Here is a 25,688-nt window from a genome sequence, read left to right on the forward strand (position 1 = left end):
CCTTCATTACCTGGATTAATTAAACCTTTGCAATGTATCGATCAATTCGTGATGAAATCTTTTCTTCCTGGGCATTACCATCGTCAACTATTAACTTTGCATCGATAACACTAAACGCGCTGTAAAGGCTTGAAAGAATTCAAACAGTTTCACGAATAGGTGCGTATAAGTATTTTTCTGAAGATTTAAACAAATTATCCATCTATTGGAGATGGACCAGCCGTCGCAACTTACTTTATCCGATACTTGTGCGCAATATAACTTGTAAAATTCATTCTTTGATGGAATAATTTATTAATCAAATTTTCAACAGCCACTATAACTTCTCCCACAATGTTACACCGTCCTTTTCGTGTACAATTTATTTATAATTTATTTTATTATGTACAACTTATGTACAACATTTAGATACATTCAAGGGTACGGTACATGCACGCTAACTATCTGCGATTTGTGGAAACCTGCAAATAAAGTTAGAAATATTCTACCAAAGTTTGACGACGGAACTTTCCTGGCCAACCTAGTATTTCTATAGTATTCATACGTATTCGATATTCCAAGTACGTACGTACTTATAGGCCGTACAATCACAGCCAAATCCAATCTTTTAAATGAAATTCTTCCGGCTAATGTAAAGATCGGCTTGATCTTACATCGCCAACTAGTTACAGAACTAAACCATTTCGAACTTGTTCTCGAAGAAACAAACATTTCAAAGCTCGTAACTTTCTAGCGTCTCTAAGTCTGCCAAGTAAGTAAGTAAGTAAGTAAGTAAGTAAGTAAGTAAGTAAGTAAGTAAGTATCTATACCGAAGAGATGCGCTCGTGTCCATCGCTTTCCTAGTCCTGAGGGAGTTCAGTAGCTTTGATTTCGAAGCCGCAGCCGCAACACACGTTACTGCCAATTATTCAACGTACACATTGTCCCATTGTGAATCAGTCGAGAGATGGTGGTCGATTACTGCATCCGAAGTGGAGTCGTTATGTCAATTTGCATAATGCATCGATTAAATAAACGGGTTGCGGTACCGTACGATGTCGTAGAGCACGGAAACCGAAGCATGCCGGCCGCAAAACAACTATTGACAGCCGAATTCTCCACACTGTCCACGTATATCGTAGCAACCATCGAACGTATTGAAATTAACGCGCCCTCCTCCCTTCTTTTTCCTTTCTACCAACCCGTCCCCTGCACCTACATATACCCCGTCAGTCATCGTGCACGAGCGCCAGCCTCATCACGAGCCATAAATGCTTCATAACGATTATGAGCCTGCCGACAGCGTCATTACGGATGACTGACACCGCGGCCAGTTGTCTTTCGGCATTAATTGGAAGCGTAATTGCAACGATCGCGCCGTTTCCCGTAACATTTTGACGGATCACGTTAAATTCGTCGCGACCAGTGAGAAATTCAGCAACGGCTGACAGCCCCTCGCGCGATCGTTCGTCGGGTAAAGTTCCATTCGACGATCGACAGATTTTTATTGGTTACCTTCGATCAGCTTTATTACCGTCGCGACGACGAACATTGGATGGGTTGCGAATTCTTAGAAAATCATTTCTCGCGATTTTGCCCGGATATCGTGTATTAATTATTCGTGGTACGAGTCTCGGTTTACATCGACCGGTCTGTAGTTGATGAGTAGGTATAATCTATGAGAGATATTTGGGCAAACTGTCAAGGATAGTTTGGATTTTAAATGCTATCGCGTGTAATATAGTTTTTATTAAAAATTAGACGTCAGAATTATTCAGCTTGCCTATAAAGTTATCTTCGTTTTAAAGGCTCCTTTTTGCTCAAAGACTTCTTTGAGAGTCAAAAACTCGCGTTCGTTAAGCAAAAATAGGAAAATCGAAAATGTAGCTATAAAATATTTATCGTTACGTATATCGAGTCACTAAAATTTTCATACCCATTTCACGGTGAACCAAATTGCAACAGCGAACATGTACATATATGGTTTATATACCGTATAAGAGAAAGGAGTAGAATGAAATAGAATATTAAGCGGAGCACGGCGTCGCAAAATATTTGCAAATGATGAAAGTCAGAGGTGTGCAGATGGATCAGGATACATCGCTTAAAAAAAGATTTCGATGCGAATATCGTCACGATTAATAAGAATCACGAATGCGTAACTAGTAGATTTTGATTTATATTAAATTAGCCGCACGTGTAATGGAGACCGTGTTTAAAAGGCTGCCGAGACAAAATCTGCGCGTTATACGGCCATCTTACAGACATCGAGTGTCCGGTATTTTAGGTACAGTCTTTACGACCGTGTCGTTGAAAATTGCTTATAATCGCAAATATAATTACAGCTCTATTTTAATTGAACGTTGCTAGCTACGTGGTTGGTTGGGAATCAGAAGTTTCAGTTACTTACTCGGCTCGTCGACATCGCCAAGGAAAACTTCCGCCGCAACAAACCAAACCAGCGTGCTCATCAGCAAAAGCATCCCCTTCATCCTGGGACTGTGTGTAATTGAACAGACGAGTCCTGGCGAATCCCCCTGCTCCCCCTCGAATATCCAACACCTTAACTCCAGGATAGCAAGTTGCTCGAGATAGCTGATAAGTTTCAATGAATCTAGTTCTCCGATAGGTTGAGTCGCAACTTCGCTCGCGAACCGATTCTCTCCGTCTTCTGGGATTCCAGAAGCTATTCGTCGTGGCACACCGTCGCGCCAACTTCACACAGCACACTCGCTTCTCTGTAACTTCACATCGCGATTTCTACCGCTTCTACTTCTAACTTCTTTTCACCAACTTATCGACACGAACGAATAAACGCGAATATTTACGTACGTACAACTTGGACAACGTTCATCGACGTCGGATGATCGACGATAGCGCAGCTTGCCAGAGACGAGAAAACCGTCGATCAACTTTCGCGTTACCGTGACCGTAAACGATCGCATACACACGCGTAGAATAATGCACAGGCGCGTGTCGAGCAAACGGATCGAACGGGGTTCATTCACGAAACGACCGAACGAGAATGCGGCTCGACGAGGGTGCTTCGTCTTTTTTTTAAAGTTGCTCGGTCATCCCCTTCGATGCAACTGCGTGCGTTCTCTATAAAACGTCTTCGTCGTTATTAATGGAGCTACTCGATCGGTTAATCGTACGCTCCGTCCACGGTCCATTAACGCTCGCTTCATACACGGTTACACATCACACGACTTGCCGTCATCGTTCGCCGATAATGACGTAACGCTGCCCTTTTTCAGCGCAAGTTGGCCGCGTAGGACGCGCTGTTCCAAGCGACGGAAATAGACGACCCCGACGATGCCGATGATAACATCGAACCGGTGTCATTAGGGTCCATCGGATACGATCGCCTCGGAGGGTGCTTGGGATGTCATCAGAGTCGCTTTATGGTTCACCATGATGTATCGGAATCCCGCTACGTCCGGTGAAGACGACGACTCCACTATCTTTTCGATCGCCACGATCACCCAAGACCCACGAATATCGAAACTAACGAGCAACAACGAGAACTCCTATTTTCTGTTCGAGCGAACGGTTACGAACTCGTTTTCGTCCTGGATACGGTTCTACGACCAGTAGCCTCCAAAGTACTGGTAACTCTTGGTCCCGCTGGAAATACGAACGATTAAGGTCGTTTGCTCGGAATCGATGGATTTTTATTCATCCGCTGGAATGCTCCATCGAAACGCAAGAACAAGGACAACCGCTTGTAAAGAGGTATCAGATTGCATCTAATTATATTCCTTTGTTCCAACAGACCTAATTTCCATCCTATTCACTGTCGCAATTACCTCGAGCTGTAAAACAGACCTGTACAATTACGTTAAAGGCGTACACAAAATACGAAAGATAGCACCAATACGACGAATCACGAGTTTTAAGGGCAATAATCTGTTTCGTGTTACGATCGTTTTACTAACGGATAATAAGCGAAGCGTATCGGTAGCAAAAATCAGTGGAAGTATGGCGAATATCGACGGAATTCAGGGAAAAAGTCGCGTAATCTCAGCGGGTGGTTGAAGGCGCGCTCACTGCTGCGTTGCGGCAGGCCTACTGACAGGGGCAACCGAGCTTTCGGTTCGGGTCGGCACGATTCGTGCGATTTCGCCACCCTTCGGCTCCAGTTTGGCTTAAAGCATTCTCCGACCACTTTTCATACCCCCTCCTGCCACGCTCTGATCACTACAGGCTATTCCCCTTGTTCAACCCCCGCTGAACAGATAAATGTTAGAAAACGGTGTGAGAAGCTCCAACGTCGTATTTACTATTCATTCGTTATCCAGAGGATTAGCGGAGAACGTTTGAAACCGATTACGGGTTATTTAGGTTCTACTCCGTGTGTGTATGTTATGATCGCGCTGTTGATCGACGCGAATAAAGAACATCGGTGTCAGAATCGAGCAGATTCTAGCCAACGATGCTCTGGCTTGGTTGGATGATCGAGTCAGTTCGTACTTTATGCGCAGCCCTGTCCGTAAGTTATTCCACGTTTTTTTCGTCTTTTCGTTCGTCAAATTATTTAATCCTCTTCGTTCTAAAGACTCTTGGCGCGATTAACCAATAATCATCGAATTTTTTCGAAACGAAGTTTATCAAATAACGACGAATTCTACCATACCATTTTTAGCGTGACGATCACTGTGTGTCTAGCGGGTATAGGAGCAAATTTATGTTCAGCATATTAAAAACCATGTTATAAATTCGTATAAAAGCCAATAAAGGAAGTTTGAACGCAAGCCCCTGTATTAATTATTGCTACTTCTCTCATTAAGCTCGTTAAATTTGAATCGCTGGTTAATCAACGCGTATCGTTACCTCGCTTGTTGTTTATCTAGAAAGTAAAAGACAACAGAAACTCTATATTAAACAGAATAATTTTTAGCGCAGTGATATGATAAATCTGTCCATTGTTTCTGTCGAAACTTTGTCCACCACAAAGTATCGAAATTTATATCTCAAGTTATATCTGAATTTTTTAAACGCGCCATAAAACTGGCGCAGAAATATTTCGAAGTAGTCATTTACCACATTTTATCGCGCTACGTGTGCCTGCGGATAATCATTGAAGCAATAAAAAAGATTATTTCTCAGTTTAATGCCTCGATTTCTTATTAATTCAGGATTAATGCGTACATATACGTGTATAGTATATCGAATATCTAAGATGACAAATAATTCGGAATAAATGATTTAGAAAATAATTATTTCTTCGTCATTAAGATGTCCTCCATTTCTGGTATTTACGTGTCAAATACAAAGCTACTTACTTTCAATTTTTTATAAGGCATAAAGCTAACGTATTTATAAGCTTGTTTTCGTCGCCGATTTCGAACATTTCCGAATACACTGTTTTCAAGAATTTCTATGCGAATATGTATATTTTTATATGGACGCAACTAAAGAAATGGCAACTTAAATGGAGATTCGTTTTACCTATCGAAGACTACGACAAACGTTTTAGCTTAAATACTCGATATATGTTTGCACGTTAGGCGAATTCATTTTCGTACTTTTAAATTTCGTATAAACGCATAGAAATCCACTACCTGATTATATAACACGCACAGAGTCCTATTTTATCATTATTATCAAAACTATTATCAGCTAAAACTGAGATTTGGATTATTCATTGTTACTTACAGCACAGCTGAACGGATTTCATTTGGAAGGATGCGGGTCTAAGTTGTCGAACCGAAAGGAGCACACCGTATTTGGAAAAAGTCTCAAAGTCTCTATGAAATTGAAAACGCAATTGTCACTCGTAAATCAACAGCGATAACAAGACACCTCTCGAAGCTGCTATTTATTAACTATTTATTACTTAGCAATTCGTTGATCTACGATTCGCTTAAAATTTACAGGTACGTGTTACTGTTAAATGTACGAAATGTTCATGCATGTTCCATTAGTTACCGTTACTACGCTGTTACCGTATCTTTTTATTAGGAAGTGTATCAGATATCCGGAAATAGCTATCCTACTACCCTCCATCGGCAGTACGACGAACTTAACAGCGTTTCATGCGCTCAGCCGATTTTTACGAAACTTTCATCGGCCTTTGCAACGCAAATACACTGCCGCGAAACCTATTAAAGCGCGGTAGAAAGGACAAAAATGGATTCGTATGTCCGAAAATGTTGCAATATTTCTACGTGGAAAGTCGAGCCAGCCGTTATCCAAACAGCGGGCAGCTTTTTTCTCTCGCCGCGCGGAGAAAAAACTTTCCCGCCTGCAATTGAAAACCGTCCCATTTGAATGTCGAACTTTCGAATGAACATTTTCATAAATATGTATCACGGGTTGGTGCTTTCTCGGCTTTTGCCTTCGTGCAAACTCCACAAAGGGAATAACATTTTTTCCTCCTCGGCATTTCTTCTTTCTCTTTTAGTCTTTTCTCTTCGTTTTTCTCTTTTTTCGTCATCCTGAGACTAAACTGAACGGTGCGCGATTGCGATAAACTGTTAAAGCTTGATTATTGGATTACGCAAACCGTACACGTCATTCCTCGTTCATCTCGATGCTGCGGGGAATCGATTTGCGCACGTGCGCTCGATCGGCCAGCCGTGTCGTGGAAATGTACGATGGTATATACCGCTTCGTGCCACGTTACAGCGTGGTGGTCCGTCTTTTATATTATCGTTTGTTAGGAGCTTTACAATATCGACTAGAACTAGGTTTTTAACTTTTCACCAGCGTAATAAAACTAATAAAATACCGGTCCAAGACGCGTATCTTTCTGTGTCTAGAATTAGTAGCAATTATTTATTACAAAACTACCGCGAACTATTTTACATAAGATAGCTACATATTTCATTCCAATTTCTTTGATATGCATTCGCAATTTGTGATAGTAGCCTTGTAGATCGGCAATAGCGCGTGGTTGTAAATTTGAACGGTTTTTGGTAATAAAATACCTTTTCATTTAGATATCTTTGTCAGTATTTTTATACTTTGGACAATAATTCTAGCGTCGAGTAACTAAATATCTCCAGCGCAGATTTAAACACGGATGAACAAATTTCCAGTCGCTAGAAAAAGTATTTCAAAGAAACTCTTTTATCTGTTACGAAGCTTGTTACGAGGACGTAACGTTTAAAAGATCGGCAACCTAAAGATACTGTTACCATATCCGTCAATTATGATCTCTCGAGTCGGTTACAAAGGATTTCATCAAATGAAATAGGAGGTGGCACGTTCGTCACCATTACGAGCGGGTTACTAAAAGCACAGAAAAGTCGACTCGCTCGAGAAGGTAGTTTATTGCTTCTGCAATAAGTTTCTAGGGCGCACCCTAAGAAAGGGGTTAAGTTCAAAATACACACTAGCCACGCGATGCGGGGTACTCGGAATTTTAGGATGTCTTCGCGTGATAATACAATGAATACCAGATTTTTCGCGATTCTATTATTCAGACGCTATCGATAATGACAATAACATGATTTATCTATGGAAAGAAGAAAACACGTTTTGCCATAGAATTTTTTGCATATTTTTAAGCTAACATATCGATACGAAGTAACTCTGACCTTGTTCGATGTATCAACAAATTTCTAGCAGGAATTTAAAAAAATGTTTACATTTATCTACGCTCTTCAAATCTTCGCCTTTGCCAAAATTATTTTAGTTTATTCTACGTTTAGCGACGCGCGAATGTTCGTAGTTATACAAAAGCATAGTGTCTCTGTAATAGCACGATGAGTGCAACTTGCGAAATTGAAAATGTTCCGTCCTTTTCTATCCACAAAGAACAAGCGAAGAAAATAAAAAAGGACAAGAAAGAAAAAGTAACGATAAAATAAAGAGCGATATTTCGTTAAACAAGGGGAACATTTCATGGCGCGCTCGAAAAGAACAACGACGAAAATAGCCAAAACGAATTCTTTAAAAAGCGCTTCAAGAAAGAGGGAAACACCGCGTCGCGTCGCCGTCGTGACGAGATTTACTTGTTTCAACCCTTTGCCCTCAAACGTCATCCTTGTTTCATCTCTGCCACGTCACGTGTTTCTTATGGCAAACTGTGCAAGGTGTGCAAATCACGAAACCTTGCGCTGTTGCGACATTTAGCAGGCAATTTTCTGGCGAAATTTAACTTGAGCAGATTTATTAATTCAACAGTTACCAACGAAATCAAGTACACGTGCATGTACCTAGAAATACGTCCTCGACTATCGATTCTCGTTCCCTCCAAATAATTATAACTTGGTTGATTTTACATTTCCGGACATGACATTTTCCATACTCCTATATTTGAAACCTATATTTTTTAAACGAATATAGAACGATATTAAACTTTGTTAATGGCTGCAGTAAACAACCTTTTGCGTTTGCGAATTTGCATCGGTTGGACACCACGTATCTAGTTATTCGAGCAAGCACTACGTGTCTCTGATGAGGACTTTGCTTTTTCTTTCGAGTCATCGAGCATCTCCATTCTCCAGTTACTCGTCATTTTCATCCGTCTCTCGTATAAACTAACCGATGAATCAAAATCAGATTTGCCCACGTTTCCTGTTTCGTTGTAAGACACACGATGCATAAATTTCACTGTATATCGTCTCTGTATTTCTTCCGACTATTGATATTCGTGCAAATTAATATCTTTTTAGACACAACTAAGAAAATAAAACCCTCGTAGAGACTTTCTTTCCGCTTCCTAAATATTGAAAAAATAAGTAGCCAGCTTAGATAATTTCTCACGCGTTATGTGTATTTTATATATTTGTTCGTCTTTAAACTTCTTAAATATATAAAAATTCGCAATCTACTTATCGCGCTTGATTAGGCTACCTATTACATGTTTCTACTACTTCGGCAAGTAACTATGTAACACACACTCGAAAGTTACTCTATTCGTGGTATCTTATTGAATATAACAAGAAAGTATATCTACGTTTGTAGGATTCCGTAAAAGCAAACGAATTCAATATTTCAGAAGCGCAGAGATCCCCGGACACAATAATAGATTTTTCACGGCGTTGCCGATGCAGTTCCTTGAACCGTCTCTAAAAAGCAGCTAGGTGGGACATCGGATTTGCTGACACGAAATCCTCGTTCTTGAACTGAACCCCTGGGATCGGAGCAGATCCGACTCAGGGTAAATATTGGAATCACGATGAATCTCGTAGATCGCCGTCCCGCTAGTCCGACCCTTTCCTATAACGACTTTTGTTCTTGTAAAACTATAACGTTTTTAGAAGCGATTTACTACGAAGAAATATTCTTCCGGCTCTCCCAATTCAGGTATAAAGATAAAAATAACAGTTAGAACGTTCCAATCCGCTCATATACGATATATTAATCCACGTCGAGCGGATACGATACGGCTACGTTAAACCAGATATAAACGTTAACAATACAAATTTTGTTATTCTTCTATGCCACGAGCTTTGTCAGCTTCGCATACGTATATTTCGTGTGTTGGTTGAAACAATGTCCGTCATCTTGTCCGTATCATATTTTTCGAAAGTTTCTTCGTATACTTGCACTTTAAATTTCAACAAGACCGTGATGAGTCACACGTTTGTCCGATTTCCAGCACATCTTGCACCTGCAAGTGCAATTATTCAAAATTATTTTATCAGCTGTCATTTTATTGGCCTTGAAGATAGGAAACTTTACATTAATTAAATGTTGCGTTTCCTCAGATACATTCGGCACAAGCAAATAGATTTACACAATTTATTCGTTGAATACTCTACGCTCTAGCAACTGCATCGAAGCCTTAACGTGTTACCAATACAATTTCTAGGACCATCCCTAAAATGCCGGTAGAACATCGAATGTCTGCTTCTCGCATTGTCATCCGTGAATCTTTTAGCATCGAAGACTTCCGTATTCGAATAAATTTTCGGATCTCTATGAATCGGCTAAACAGGAATGAAAATGTTTTAACCCTTTCGTATGATTGCTTTCGTTCCTGAAAACGTGTAATCCTCTAACGCTGTTCTGAAGAGCCATAATGCCACTAGATACTTTCTCAACGTTTCTCTGTACATACGTACAAAAAGAAAAAGGAAAAAATATTCAAATACGTAAATTACGTAGGCGCTGTAAATTTTCTAATGAATAAATGACTTTTCAAAAAAATAAATTGCAATGCTTATGTAAAAAATAAAAGGAATTGGGAACACGCGTCCAAATACTTCGTTTCTCTACGGAAATAGCTCTCTTCGATCGCGAATACATTCATCTCGTTACTGAAAGCGCAAGAACCGATCAGGTCGGCGGTGTATCTCGCCGAGATTTCACGACACTCGATCAGCTCGCCTTCCGCGATCAATCTGTCCAGATACTCGTCGAAGTGGTCCGACCACTCTAGCAACAAGTGAAACATCTCCTTCAACTTTCCGAAGGTGAAGACAGGCGAAAGCCTGGTTCTTAAGGGCCTCCATCTCTCCGCTTCTAGTCTGAAGAGATGTTCCGATAATGGCTCGACCTATAAAATATGCGTCGATATATTGGCAAACTTAAGAAATGCTTTTTATCGCCGCACCGGCGAGTTAAATTGAAGGAAGATTTTCGAAAGGCTATTTACTTTCCTTCAACCATCTTTTACCGCCATTTTTTACGCTACATCTCTAAAGTACACTTCGGGAAACAACGTACTGAAACTAAAAGTAATAAATACCGCGAAACCATGGAATATAGAAGGTTCTATGAATTTGTATGTTTTGTAAGTGCTAAATTGAGTTACTGGTTAACTCGTTGATTGTCATGCGAATTATATACATATTATTTCCAAAACGACCAAGGAGAAACGTAACTGGAAGTTCGTCTTAACCCGGAAGGGGACGGTTATAAAAGATAAATAACGAATAAAGTATTTCCAAATTGTTCACATGCATTTAGCGTTGAATAAAAATGAATAGGATATTCGGGAAATTGTTCAATTCTGCATTTGAGAATTTTGACAAATTTGAAAGGATAAAATTAATTAACCATCGATGTAAGTATACAAAATCGTCTTTAGCAAAATACATAGGTACATTTACTATTTTGCGGATTATATTGATAGAACGTAATGTAATGCTATCGGTTAGGCAATATAGAGGAATCGATGCTGACGTATCTAGCCAAATTGACACCCATCAGTGGCATTTAAAAGTCTACACGAGTCGCGTACAGTAACATTTAATTTCACAAATTAACTCGAATTACATTCGAATTACAAAAATACCCTAACATTTTGGCTGCACTTGCAAACAGCTTCGTACAAGCCGACAAATCTTACGCGATCCATTAAACTTGAAATTGCGAAATAAAAGCAACCGACTTGCCAATCGCTCGCCTGCCTTGTCCCGTTCAAGCTCGGGGCTACATGAAATTTCTACAAAAGCGTAATCACCAGAGATTAAGGGCGAATAAAACAAAAAAACACGTAAGAATCTTTGATCCGGGGATCAGAGAGCGAGTCGAACGCCAAACACGTTCCCCTTTTATCGTGCAATAAAAGAAAAAACCTGCCCTCGCACCCTCTTTTAATGACCAACCCCGTGGAACGTAAATCGATACGCTTCGCGACGCAACGCCGGCAGGCATTCATTTAATTAGCCAGCTCCGACTGAAAACGAAAAAAAAATAAATAAAAGGGATCGAAGAGGAGAGGGAAAAGGATAAAAGAAACAGTATAAGGGTAAAGGGGAAAATAATCCAGTCGTGAGCAACGGGCGCGCACCATGTTGTTACGTCTTCGTTCTCGTTGAAACGAAGCAATTTACAACACAACCAAACGGGGAAAAAGCGCGGCATGCGACGTTGCAGGTGGTTCGTTATGCCATCAAAGGGCGAATCGAGTTCCACTCAAGCACAGTTATTAAATGCAACATACAAACGTGTTGTGCAACATTGATTTTCTCTAATTGCCCTTGTTCCTGGTCCGTCATGGCTGAATTCCCAGCGAATCGTTGTCGTGGATTGTCCTCACCCGTTTCACAACGGGCAGGGGGTTAATTAATATGCATTGTCATTTAATTCGTCTCCATTGTCGGTACGTGCGCGGGACGAAAAAACAAAGGGAGAAAAGCCGAATTTTCACGGACGACTTTCCTGCAAGAGACGAGATCAGGGATTATGTACGAAGGATTTCTAATTTATGAAACAATCGCCTTTACAAATAGATGAGTCTAAAGTGTCACTGTGGACGAGCCACGGTAACTGTTTATGAATTTTCACAGTAAAGTTATCAGCATGGCCAAAATGACTAATTTGTCATTTTTTAGAGATTTATAACGATGCATGTTTTGCGATTCTTGAACGATTTTTTACAAGATATATGGGTTACTCCTCTACTTCTCCACCGAGCCCCACAATCATCTCTGTCGAGGTTATTCGATGTGTAATCAGAGAAAACTAGTGGATAAATTGTAAGGCAGAAAATATATTTAAATATAAGTGTAATTATAAGTAAGAATAAAATTTGAGCTGGTCCAGATCCGCACGCTAGCTGTGTTACCCAATAACTGAAAACCCCGAAGCCAACGTCGCCTGTCTACTATTTATGGTCTGACTTCGTCGCAGTCTTTTGTCTACGCGCTGTCGATGGCTTCGGTGCTTGAGAAACTAAAAAGACCAGATGTAGAGTTTTCTTATAAGTGGTGACCACTTCAACAATCTCTATCTGTTTAGTAGCGAAAAAATAAAGAATTTTTAACCGATGTGCATCTTATTTTCGATTAAACATAATTCTACACAGCGGAGTTAAATTTTACTATTAAATTAATTAAGAAAATTAAATAAAACTACCGATTAATTTCACAATCCTACACGCACTTCATAAATAGAAAATCGTAAATAACGAAATAAATAAGTATAATCCATTTGCGAATAATATTATTATACATAGGTCGCTATACATGAAAGTAAAAAATTTCAGTTGCCTAATTTACGTGATACAGAAACATAATACTATATAAGTATTGAATATCTATATCAACTTTTCAGGGGGTTATTAATAACAGATTCTCGACACCGTGAAAAATTTTATGACCGTACATTTAATACCGCTAGAGTGACACGAATGCAAAAGGGGTTTTATCTTTAATGCGAGTTTCCTATTTCGATAAAATACTGTTTCGTACCTATAACAAGTGGAAAATACTTGGCAGAATTTATTTTGTCCAATTGCGCGTAGTCGTGATAAAGTATCATTTATTGCGCGTAAACCGTGCTACTTTGGTACAGATTATCTCCGTTATCTCTGTAAATAATATTTTATCGAATCGTCTACAATTGCACGAAATAAATAAGTTTTCGGTGCGGATAAAACGTATATGCTACATGTTTAGCGAGTATATTACATTTATCACGATATACGCTAGCTATAAAATATCATTTATCAACTGACTTCTTTTTTATGCGTTACGTTCGTTTCATTCGCGAGTACAGCAAACAATTACAAATTCAAAGCACCCTGGTCTTTCAAAGCATGCGGTAATTAAAAATCGATAACTTGTATTTTTTGGATTAAAAATACACATATTACAAAGGATATTCTTGACATTTATAGCGCCATAAAGGAACAGCGTAAAACCTTTCAATTTAAATAAGTCTAAACTATTAAACATACCAGCAATTTTGTAAAAGCTATTGCAAACTTATCCTAAATATAACAAAAATATCTACATATGCATTTCCTTCCAATCAACTTCTGTTAAAATCTATGACAAACAGTTGCATCTTTTTTAGCATATACATATACTGCATATTGCATATTATATATATAACTGCATATACATATATAGGTGGTTATTAGCGACGATAACGAAGATTGAAAATATCACAAGGATCAGACTTTCTTATATACAACATCGTACCGAAATCTATTTTTTACGTAGGTCCTTCAAATGAATTCTTGAAAAAAGTCCATTCTTTCGGACGCTCAAGTTATGTAAAATAACATTAATTTACGTACATATGTACCTATACACTGCATATTATGCATATGAGAGACGATCGACGTCAGAGACTTTGAAAAGCTCGGTAACGATAGCGCGTGTCACATTGAAGCAGTCACGTTGGATTACTATACAGTTTGCAAGTATATACTACTTCTTTCGATACAAAGATCGTTCGTTACATATCGCCACTTGCTCTTTTTCTCTTTTCCTCTTTTCCTGCTTTCCATCACTCTTTCGCTCCATTGTGCATGCTACTGTCAGCCATCATTATCTACTGCCGGAAATAGAACTTTTCCCGCTTCCCTGTTCGTCAATGAGACACGGACGTGATCAAAGTAATCCCGCTACAAGAGAAGCAGCTGACGAGACAAACTAAACTGTTAGCAAGAAGAAAAAAGAAAGAGTCTACGACGGATACGGAAATGAATGGAAGAAAAGTAACAAAATCGCTTTTCTGCTCGTGTTTATGAAAGAGGAAATTATTCTGTCCGGTTGGATTATCCTGTTCCGTGCTTTTTTCTTCGTCGTTTGATCGTACGTGACCACCGAAGAGTTGCCTGACTGATTTTCTTCATCTACAACTGTACTGCATGTGTTTGAAATTTCTATCTCTAAGATGAAACAATAATTAAGCGATTAATTAAAGATAGAGTTTCGCGGTTGCTTTCTACTGATTCTACCTGAATCGTGACGAGACAATCGATTCGTCTAACCAAATCGATAAATTGAAAAACAATATAAGTTCGAAAACTACATTTTCAGATTTATACTTGAGATTCGCATTTTTATATGAAGAATGTCTAAATATTTGACATCAAAGATCTAAAATAAAATACAAATATATACTCGTTGAAATTCGAAGCTTCCACTAATTCATTAAATATGCACAGAATCGAATCGAATCAGATACAAATTAATCGTTGCATCATTCCACTATCTTCCGATTAGTTTTGATCTTTTGACATTTAGAATTGTGAAATATTTCTCCGTCGATATCTCTAACCATCAGCAATTTTTTATTTGCAAGTCGAAATTTATTCTTTAGTTGTTTGAGGCTTCTTCGCAGTTCCAGGCTGATAGACGCTTGGAAAAATTTCTTTTGAAATAAAGATTAAAAAAATGATAATTTAATATAATGAATTATTCCAATTAGTTTATTACTTTTATTTCAGAAATAATATAAAGAATTTAACTCTATAGTTCGTGTGAAGATCAAATAAATGATCAGTCAGTTGTTATCTTACTTATTCCTGTTATAACTTTTTTAACAAAGCATTTATGAACCTGGCTTTATATGCTCTATGACACATGGAATATGCTGAAATCGTTTTTCAAAAAAAAATCTAGTCCAACCTCTATAGCGGCTAGCTTGAACGATATACATATATACATGCTAACTTGCGTCAAAACCCGTGTGATTTTGCTGAATGTCGCTACATCAAAGGAAACTGTACGCTCGGTGTGGACAAATACTGCAACAATCTTCCTACCTCGTACACACTGAAATAACTTCGAAGATGAATGAATGACACACGCGCGTTCGAACGAATTTTTATGCCTTCTTGCACGAATTGATATGACTGTGCCTAGTTTCGCTCGTTTTTGCACTGTATACCCTACTCGACGAACCGTATCATAAAAGGGAACTTGAATAATCAAAAAATTCCGAATTTTTCGAAATTTTGCAGAGTTATGGGACAAGTATCAGGCGACTGTCTCCTTTTTATTACGTTCTCATTCTTCGGGATAAAAACACAACAAATAAATACACAAAAATGAATAAATAAAGACAAATAAAAACGCACAATTTGTTAAAATTTGCTGTTTATATCGTCCTCAGATTCAGAGTTCGCAGAAACGATGTTTCATATGCATCATTCGTATACATATATGTCAGTAACAATTGAAATATCGTGGAGACTGATCGTGGACCACTCCGTAAGGTAGAAATTCTTGAAATATATTTAAAATATTCGTTGAAATTTTGTTTTAACGAATCGCTTTCGGAATTTCGCTGAAAACCTTTGCATACCAACGTACGTTGTTTTGCATAAGGAATTCGAGGAATTTTGTAATCTCGTCATAATCGCCAAATCACAATAGTCATTCTGTAAAAGGCGAATTTTATTTTACTCCGTGAAGTTATAGTACGTTTAAGATACGATAAAACGAGCTAGCTTCGAAAAATATAAAATTACAATTTACGATTATGAAATGCGTGTCACGGATCTGTTCACGAGTTAGTTACACGATATACTATATGTTAATGCGAGCAAAACGACGTATGTCAACTCGATCTCCGCACTCCATCTTGCACATAGTATCATTATATACGTAATTTCGCGAAATTTATTAGAAAATCGGGAACCATTTTAACTCGAATATTTACAATAAAACTTATTCTTATATCGACAACACTGGTGAGTTGAAATATTCGTTCTTTACATGGCAGCGTTGCGATTGTTTTCTAATAGCGTAAACTTAGATAAAACTTTAATTTTTTAGTGAATACCGAATATTAATTTCATTGTATCTTCTCCTTGAAGATATTTTTCAACGCAGCGATGGATATTCTTCAAAAGTAAATTCAGATAATGCTGCAATCTTTAATGAATCTTGAATATCAACTTCTCTATAATTTCTTTATAAAGGCAATGATGGATGTTCTTCAAAAGTAGATTTTATAACACAAGAAAAATGAACTTCATTACCTGTTACAAAGTACTGTAATAGGGGAAAACAACCTTTGCAACGTTCTTCGTTCTTCTCCTCCATAGTTTCTCCCGGATACCGAATCCTTGCCGGGTACTTGTAAAAGTTTGCTTGTAAGGGAAAGTGGTCCAATGCATCCAGTTCCTCAAAAACATCACAAAGGTAATCTAATTACGAGCAAAATGTTAGTACTATGAATTATTATACGATAACTATAACACATTACTAGACGAAAGCTAAAACGAGTTACACTAGTACTGTACAGTCCCACATCCTCGCACAGTTTTTCGAAAAGCCTTGTCCCCGGTAACCAAGTTCCTATAAGTTTGGTATTTTAAAAATTCACCACTCGTTCCAGGACCAGATTTAGCGAAGGACCCAGATACATCGATGCAAGAGCTTCCTTTATGAATTATGCAATGGATTCACACAGTGCGTCCGGGGTTTTGCTTCGTACGAGTTCCTGCGATCCTCCAAAATAGAATGACTATGGACACAAGGCGGACGTAGGACGACCATTATTAGCATAACCACCAACACGCTTTATCCAATCTAAATTGTTTTCAACCACGAAGATGTCAAGAGTATAAGATACCTGGAACGATTACCATCTACATGGTTCCTTCGTAGTATAGTACATTATTAATATATACATCGACGCTATCCAGTCTGAATTCTTGTTGACCACAAGGACGTCAGGAATCTCGAGTAAGTCTGAAGCGATTACCACCTATAATGGATCGTTCGTAAGTAGCATCTTCGTAGTCGTTTGAAGTATCTTACCGTCGTACAAATTCCTGTCCTCGAACACGCGTCCAATCGTGTAAACGACGATGCAGTTGAACGAAGATACTTTTGGAAGCAGTTTTCGCGTAGATCATACAGTTTGTCACATTTACCGATAGTGTCACCTCTATACATCCTTGTACATAATATGTCCTTCTAGGGTAGCTCCTTGTACGTAAAATACATATACCCTTCTACATTCTACGCGTTACGTTTCAGAATTGTCTCTGTGGTAACTCGTGTTCCACCCATTCGCTATAACCGTGCTCTAATTAAAAACTGTTTGCTATTTGGGTCACAAAGTGCAGCAATGTCGATGACCCGTCTTCGTCTCGCCGCTGCATAACTATCCAGATATATTTACTTTCTAAATCACTGTGTGAACGTGGAACACCGTACATATACGGCGTACACAGCTGACAATGAGACGCTGCTCTTCCACCTACATGCATACATATATGTATAGGTAGTATACGTAGGTAGCGGAAGTGCTAATACGTTCGTTACGTATGGCGCGTACGTCATATCTTAGGGCACAGCGTTTCACGGTAACAAGGTGATATCAAAGTGAACGTTTTGATAATAGTAGCCGTTCGTTGTGTCAATTTTCGATATTTCGTGGCAAAATAGTACGCTCCTACGTATATGAACCACCGTGTGTCGGCTATCGATTTGTAAGCGATACCTCAGCTTACTCGAAAAGCGTGTGTTCTGCTGCCAAAACATTTACATACAATGCACAGTACGATTGCTGCTCGCTGTTGACAAAGTCAATTTTCAATCGTTGATAAAGTCTATAGGGAAAAACGATACAGTTAGGCAACTCCAAAGAAATTCATTTTATTTACCTATGAATATAGCAATTCTAGGAATATAGGAACACTATCGAAAAAATGTACGCATTCTCCCCTAATTTCTATTCGTTGTTTACGAATAGAAATTGCTTCTACTACTAATCGTCTAATATAATCTAATATAATCGTAGATAATATCGTCAGAGATACTTAATAGCTATATATACATGTATACATGAAATAAATATCGAAAATAGAAGGTCACTCCAGATACTAATTATGATAAATATCCAGGGAAAAGGAGCCACCTCGACGATTTCGACGACTGTGAAATAAATCTCAACATTTTGAACAACTTTCTCCTATAGCCATATATGTATATGCATATGCAAAAATATTCCGCCGTTCGGCCTTAGTTTTCATGTTAATTTTGATTTTTGGATATTGCTAGCAAGTATATAGCAACGTTCTCGAATTAAAACCTTCTTAAAAATTAAGAGAATTGGAAAACATCGATTATTTTTATATTTGCATAAATAAAACATTTCCGTTTGATCGGAGTCTAAGAATTTCGCACGGTACTGTACTTACATGTATTTCACGATATCTTCGCAATCTTAATACTAAATGATACGTTACTTTAAAAATTAATTGTCGGCACTATAGACGCGTTAAGCGCTATAAACTATAGAATTAAAAGCATAGAATTTGCTTTCACCTAATATTTGTAAATATAGCGCGCTCCTTGAATAAATAAAATTCTAGACTCCGATTGACTGATGACATCAGAGGCCGTAACCTTTTTCCATGGGATCGATCTCATTTATCTTAGATTGGTCTACGTTTCGATGTGAGAGCACACTTTCGTGTTTCACCACTTTTACCAACGCCACGTGACCGACGTGATAGCGACAAGGAAAGAAAATGCGGTGAGTGAGAATAACATTGAGAAACGGAGAAAGACGGAGGACCTATATGCATAATTAGAATATGGTAATGGTGCGTTGGCCCATTTGCATCATTGAAAAATAGTTCCATGTCACGGGATTGCCCTTTTTTTATATTGACGTCGAGTATAATAAAACGGATAACATAGCATTTTCTGATTAAATGTAGATTTAATCTCGAAGAAAATGGTTTTAATAAGAAATCAGGAGCTGAATAAGAAGTCTGAAGAGTCTTGTATTTCAATATCGCTTGCAACAACCATATACGCGTGATACTTAACTCTTAGATCTTTAAGCTTTTACGATGATCGATCAATGTCATACTTTTGGTTTTTCGAGATCAGTTTACTTCCTCAAGGTATATCCGAAACTGAAGGTTTCTCTTAACAATACGAAAAATACTTTTCAAATAGCTATTATCGCCTAGAAAATAAACTTGCACGAAGAAGACAGGCGAAACAAGTCGATTTCTGATATATATATATATATATCAGTGGACAACAAATAGTTAAATTTTTGTAGTCATATTTCATATTTCGTTTCGATAAAATAGATTTGAAATCTTTTTTACACCATGATAATAAATGAAAATATAATGCACAACTGTTAAACTACTTAACATTAAACTATTTTCAATCATGAAAATGTCGGTATGTGTTTATCGAAATAGTTTTGTATGAGAATATTCCTCTTCAGCGAATTGCAGAAGAGAAATGAAAGAAGTTTTATCGAATGATGGTATTATTTTTGCAAGAAAGAGATGTTAAAGTATAACAACGATACAACTTTACCTTAAATGCTATATCTTGGAAAAGGAAAAAATATTTCGGTATACAATAAACGTACGAAGCTCGTCGAGACATCAACGCAGCTTTGATCTGTGTTGTATTCGATTATGTAAACAAGTCCTGTTGAACATAGAGATTGGTTTAATAATGTCACCCTGAATTGCCATTATTTTTATCTCGATGTGAGATCTCTCGATTGTAGACGATAATTCTACTGAGAAAACAGAAAAAGGCACGCAAATATATAATTAAATGTGTTGACACGCGTCTATTATTAACTTTGCTGCCTCGTTTCTTAATTTATGTTCAAATAAACTCGAGTATATTGTAAAATTTTGATGTAGCTTACAGGATAGCGTTTATTAATATCACTCTAATATTCAAACGTTTTGATATTTGAAGAAAGTATTTGGCGTTGTCGAGAACGATGATCAGGATACGTAATTTCTGCATTGTGAAAAGAGCCTCCGAAATTTAGAAATTGAAAATAAAATAGAATTTTCTACGATAATTTAGATCCATTTACATCATATGTCTGATAAGTTTTGTAACTTTTACTATTTAAATAAGTCTTGAAATTACAACAACTTATCGATTAAATGGTCCCATAAACGTATCAAAGTATCCAAGTTAGAATAAAGACATCACTTTTCTCCTTCGTATGCCTATGGCTGAGCAACGTTATAGTATAGAAAAGACTCAAATATTCGAATAGCATTTTATCCATACTGCTACTGAGAATAACATTCAGATTCGGATGCGGAGTTGAATGAACGATCGACGAAGAATTCATCTCATTTGATATTTGCACAGTAACACTCGGAGAATATTAAAACTTTACACGCGTAATCGAATTGTACAACATTTAAAATTTAAAAGCGGTAAATTCGATACAGCGCTAGATATCATTTTATTTTATACTCGATCGTTAACGTCGTAAGGGAAAGAAAATAAGGTACGTGCGATGTTATTTTATGGTTCCATTTACCTTTCTCTCTTCTTTTTTTTCTTTATCACTCTCTAGTCGATCTAAATATCGTATTTTGTAGCCTACGACAGTATCGTAAGAAATAAAAGACATCGTTACGCGTTGCTCTATTAAATTTTATTCGATGATTTTCATCTACAAGGATATCGTAAAATTAAGTTTACGCGATTTCCCTATACCATCGAAAAAACTGTCCCTATACCGTGATATCTTCAACTTGTTCGCGCAATTGTGCAATGTTCGAAGATCGCATGCTTTGGTCGACGTATTGTAACATCCGAAGGGAAGAAAGGTCTTTCGAGAATCGTCCAACGCAACAACAGCTTTTAACTGGCTTTTAACGTGTAGATAAATATTATATAGATTAGATAGATAACAATTAAAATAGCATGGTAAAAATAACTGTTGTAACTGTTGGTAAACCTCCTAAAATCTATTAAAGTATGAAATTAATCACTTAACGTTTTCACGAAAATCTTCTTAAGTATACGATACAAGACGAGTTCTCTTATTAGATATATAATGATATTATTATTAGATATATAATATAATAATATCTTATTAGGTATCTAACGAGATATTAAAAGAAAAAATAACGAGAGAAAGACAAGTATAAAAAGCTGATAAAAATAAATAAAAAATCCTCGTCTGTACTACATCTGTACGTCTGTAATACATTATGTATTACATTCTTCAGTATCAAATTTTTTACACATCGGATCCGGAAGACAATTATCGCCATCCATGTTGATTGCTCTTATTATAGGGACTCCTATAGATTTTGGGTCCGCTGCAACCTTAAAAACTTGCATCTATACGAAATCCAAGATCAACCGTATATTCGCCCATTTGAACAGTAAATACGTCTGCTATTGCCTATAAAAAAAATTGTATTGTTAATATTCATTAATATCGATATGAATATTAATTTAATGATACGAATAATTCTGTAACCTACTACGATTAGTTAAAACATGATTTTCACAATATCACCAAATATGTATTTTACATAATTTCATTTCGTTTCCATTACAAGAACATATAATTGCTTTTTAACATGAATTATGCATGCATTAATATACATGCATTATATGATAATATATTAATTGAATTCTTTAACCTGTATTTTAATCACTCTGTTTGCATGGTATGATTATGATTTTAATATAAACTATAATACATATCATTAATAGAGAGGATAATATGAAACCCATTTTCGTTTTTATAAATTTTGTCTAAGACTATGTGATTAATTTACCTAATTACTGTACACATACATACATCTAATCGTCGTTCGTTTCCAACTTTCATGTCTAATTAGAAGAACTTAAATGAGAAAAAGAGATTTAATTAGACAATTCACTGGTCTCGCTATGGTGATCGAGTATTTGTGAGAAGAAAATATGCAAATAACACTTTTTCCGATGGATACGAGTTCGTCATTTTCCTCTGAAGAAGCGGAATTATTCAAAAAGATCCACAAGAAGACGCGTCTCGATGAGATGTAAATTCTTTCGTTGTTGTATTTACCGTAGTTATCTCCTGCACACACCGCTAAGTAATTAAACAACTTGACGAATGTTACTGCTACGTGAACACAACGTGTTCTGTTGCGTGAAATAAGGAATTTTTCTATCTACCTACATGTTCTCCACCGTACATGGTTAAAAACTGTTTTAAGAGCAAACCGTACAATTTGAATGAGCAAATAAGGTAAATGATCGATCGAAACTCTTAACGTTCGAACGAGAGTTCGAAAAATGATCAATTTCTGATTTTACATTTTCTGCCTCATTCTTCTCTCGCCTAAAACTAAATGCATCCGTCAGAGATTGAAATTTCTCGGAGAAATATGCCTGTGTATCAACAAAAATGATCTTCTCGGTCTGGAGGCAGCTTCTATCAGTGGCCTTTCTCCTCTTCACGTGACCATATTGAAAAGAATACGAAATAAGGCAGCTCATCGACCGTTAACATTGGCATGCTCCCAGTTAATCGACAAAACGGGCATAACGTGACCTGTATCCGCTATTTTTCGATTCCTGACCTCGAACGAGTTATCGTTGCTGCCTAAAGCAATACATCGCTCACTGGCCAAAAGATAAATATACGATATCTTTGATGCATTCTTTTCACGATGAAACTCTTGCTCTCGAGAATATCTACCCGAGAACCTAAATAACCCCACGAATAACCTGGACACTAGCGTTTCTCAAAAAAGGCAAATATATTTATCATAATGTTAACGTTAATCTTTCTCCGACATTTCCACCTATTTTTGATATACTACATTTTATTCGGTGTCGTTCAACGATTGCCTGGAGTCGGTTATCAACGCAGAACCTCGATCGTCGGAACATCTCGATAAAATTTCACGTTTCAAGTGACATCGTACACGATACAGTTATTCATATTTGTTTCTTATAAAAAGGTAAAATTACAATACATATACTTTTTACATTTGATCCTAGAAATACAATAAATCGTGACAACGAATAAATAATTATTATTTAAATAGCTTATTCCGATTTTCAGTCGATGCACTCTCGGTCACTATATAATAAATTCTCAAAACAAAACCTCCATCGCAGACTTAAATGTATTGTCAAAATTACTAATTTAGTAATTAGTCGATTACTACGAAAATATGTGCATGTGCATTAATGTGCATTCTGCATAAACATCTGTAGTTGAACGATAATGCGTCGAGCCTAATATTTCCTGAACGAATCGCCATCGTTAGAAATTCAATTTATCCCTGGAAACATAAATCGACGAAGCGAAAGCGGAAGTTTCGCAAACGCTAACTGACGACCTGCTATCACTTCGATAATACACGGACGCTTTACGAGCTTATTCCAATTCCGACTGGATGGACACACGGTTAAATGGATTTCGTCAATTCATTTACCACTTGATCTAGCCGCGCATTTCAATTATATGTGTACTCTTTGTCAGTAGTATCCGTTAGCGTACCATCGCGACATCGTGGCGTGCACGTGCATACTGCACGCTGCACGCTGCACGCTGTACACTGTACACTGAACACGCGAGCCACACCAACGACAGTTGCTGATAAAGTCGTGGGAGCGGATGCGGTCCACGATACAATTGAATTAATCTCGATCGAACAACACCGTGCCACAAAACGAAACAGGAAATCGCGTTGCCGCGCGCAAAATCGAGCAAACGCGGCCAGTCCGAATCTATTGCCCGTTATTAGCCGTTACTGTTTTCCAGAACGTTGCTCGTTATTGGCCGCCGCCGCGTTTTTTCTTCCTCTTCCTATCTGTTCCTCTATGCTGCGCTTCGTTAATTAGAATGTAACCGGTGCGACGCGACGCGACGCGATTAAATTACTCGGCTAGAAGTAATTTATACGATCGCGAACCAGCTTGATCGTTCTAAATCCCAGGCACACATCGGTTTTATAGAGAAATTTTGTTGTCGGCCCGTAGATTTGGAAAAATCGCGCGTCTCTGATATCTTTTGTAAGGGAAACGTCCAAAAGATAAAGAACAGCGAGGATTTATCTATTCTCGTCGTTGCCGAGATCTTCGAGATAATAGATTTTAGGATAAAGAAAATTTATTGCGTAGATACGAGATTTACTTGCTGACTCGTTCTTAATACATCGGAGATTCTCTTTTTTAGTGTTATTTATTAGTTAGGAAGAAATTTTACCTAGTTATTCTTTCGCAGCATAAACAAGAAGTTATATTATATCAAAATGTTAAATATGATTTTCTAAAAGTATATAGACATAATAAATGGAAGGAAATCGGTAGTTTCTTTTAACGACATAAACCTTATATACAGGACTACATGCCTAGGAAATTGAACTGCAGTTCCGACAAATTTCGATTCGAATTATAAGTTACAGCACTCTCGTGAATTTATGATACGTCCTTATGTAGATTGCTATCGAGAGAAGCTGTAGAAACTCCAAGTTCTTTAAATTTTAATTAGGATCCAAAGTTCTCCTGCTCAAAACTAATTAATCTAACAGTTCTAAGAGAGGAGAGTTTTGGGGAAACTTGTATTTAAAAACATACTATAAATCCACGTAAGTTATGAAATTTGTTTTTCACCTTGTGTATATACATATGCGCAGTATTATAAACACTTGTAACGAGTAAATGTACAGCACGTTTCCAATTATACATTTTTCTACGTACAAGGTTATCCACTTAACTAGGAGTTCGCGTAAGCAAGAACGTACGACTATGGTAACAATGCAATGTATACGCACGCTACTGTAATCAATGTCGATGAACTGTTGCCATAAGTATAATTAGGCGAGAGAACATAAAGCGGTTTGGTTGTCACCGAAACTCTTTAGATTTGACGTCGCAATAAGGAGAAGGCGGTCGCTGAGAAAACGATCCTCGCGTTTTCGCCCGATGATTTCGTGTGCCTGTACGCTCCTAAAGTTCCGAAGCAAGCAATGGCACCTGGTCGTATTCCCACGTCTAACTCAATTTTGTTCTTTTAATTGCTGATATTTTGGATTGTGCTTACCTGAAATATAATTACAAAGTACCTTTCTTTTAAATTGCATTCAACCGTCAGAATTTTGAGCGAATTACAATGAAATTGTTCGCGTTCCTGCAAACATCAAGGTCCTTCTTCTATTTCGTCCAGTAATTTCCATTGTTGACGTATTAAACATTCAGAGACGCCGAACTAACGTGAGAAGAACAAGTCATACAAGAAAGTTCGGAGACGTTGACGTTGGTAACGATATACTCTTTTTACTTACATATACTTACATCGGTGAT

At 37.5% G+C, this 25,688-nt stretch overlaps 1 protein-coding gene across 4 annotated transcripts in view; it reads right to left on the reverse strand.

Annotated features, from left to right (window-relative positions):
• The window catches only part of LOC138186310 (neural cell adhesion molecule 1), a 104,773-nt gene that overhangs the window by 52,596 nt on the left and 26,489 nt on the right, over nt 1-25,688 (reverse strand). Inside the window, exon 1 of one of the 4 annotated variants that reach the window (XM_069126060.1) lies at nt 2,390-4,136. The exons of the other annotated variants lie outside the window; for them this stretch is intronic. Coding sequence (XP_068982161.1) covers nt 2,390-2,471 — 82 coding nt within the window. The 5' untranslated portion in view covers nt 2,472-4,136. Of the gene's footprint in view, nt 1-2,389; nt 4,137-25,688 lie in introns of those variants that run through there. 4 annotated transcript variants of the gene reach the window in all.

Source organism: Bombus flavifrons, chromosome 13, assembly GCF_040668555.2.
Source record: "Bombus flavifrons isolate JBK064 chromosome 13, iyBomFlav1_principal, whole genome shotgun sequence".
Lineage (NCBI taxonomy): Eukaryota > Metazoa > Arthropoda > Insecta > Hymenoptera > Apidae > Bombus > Bombus flavifrons.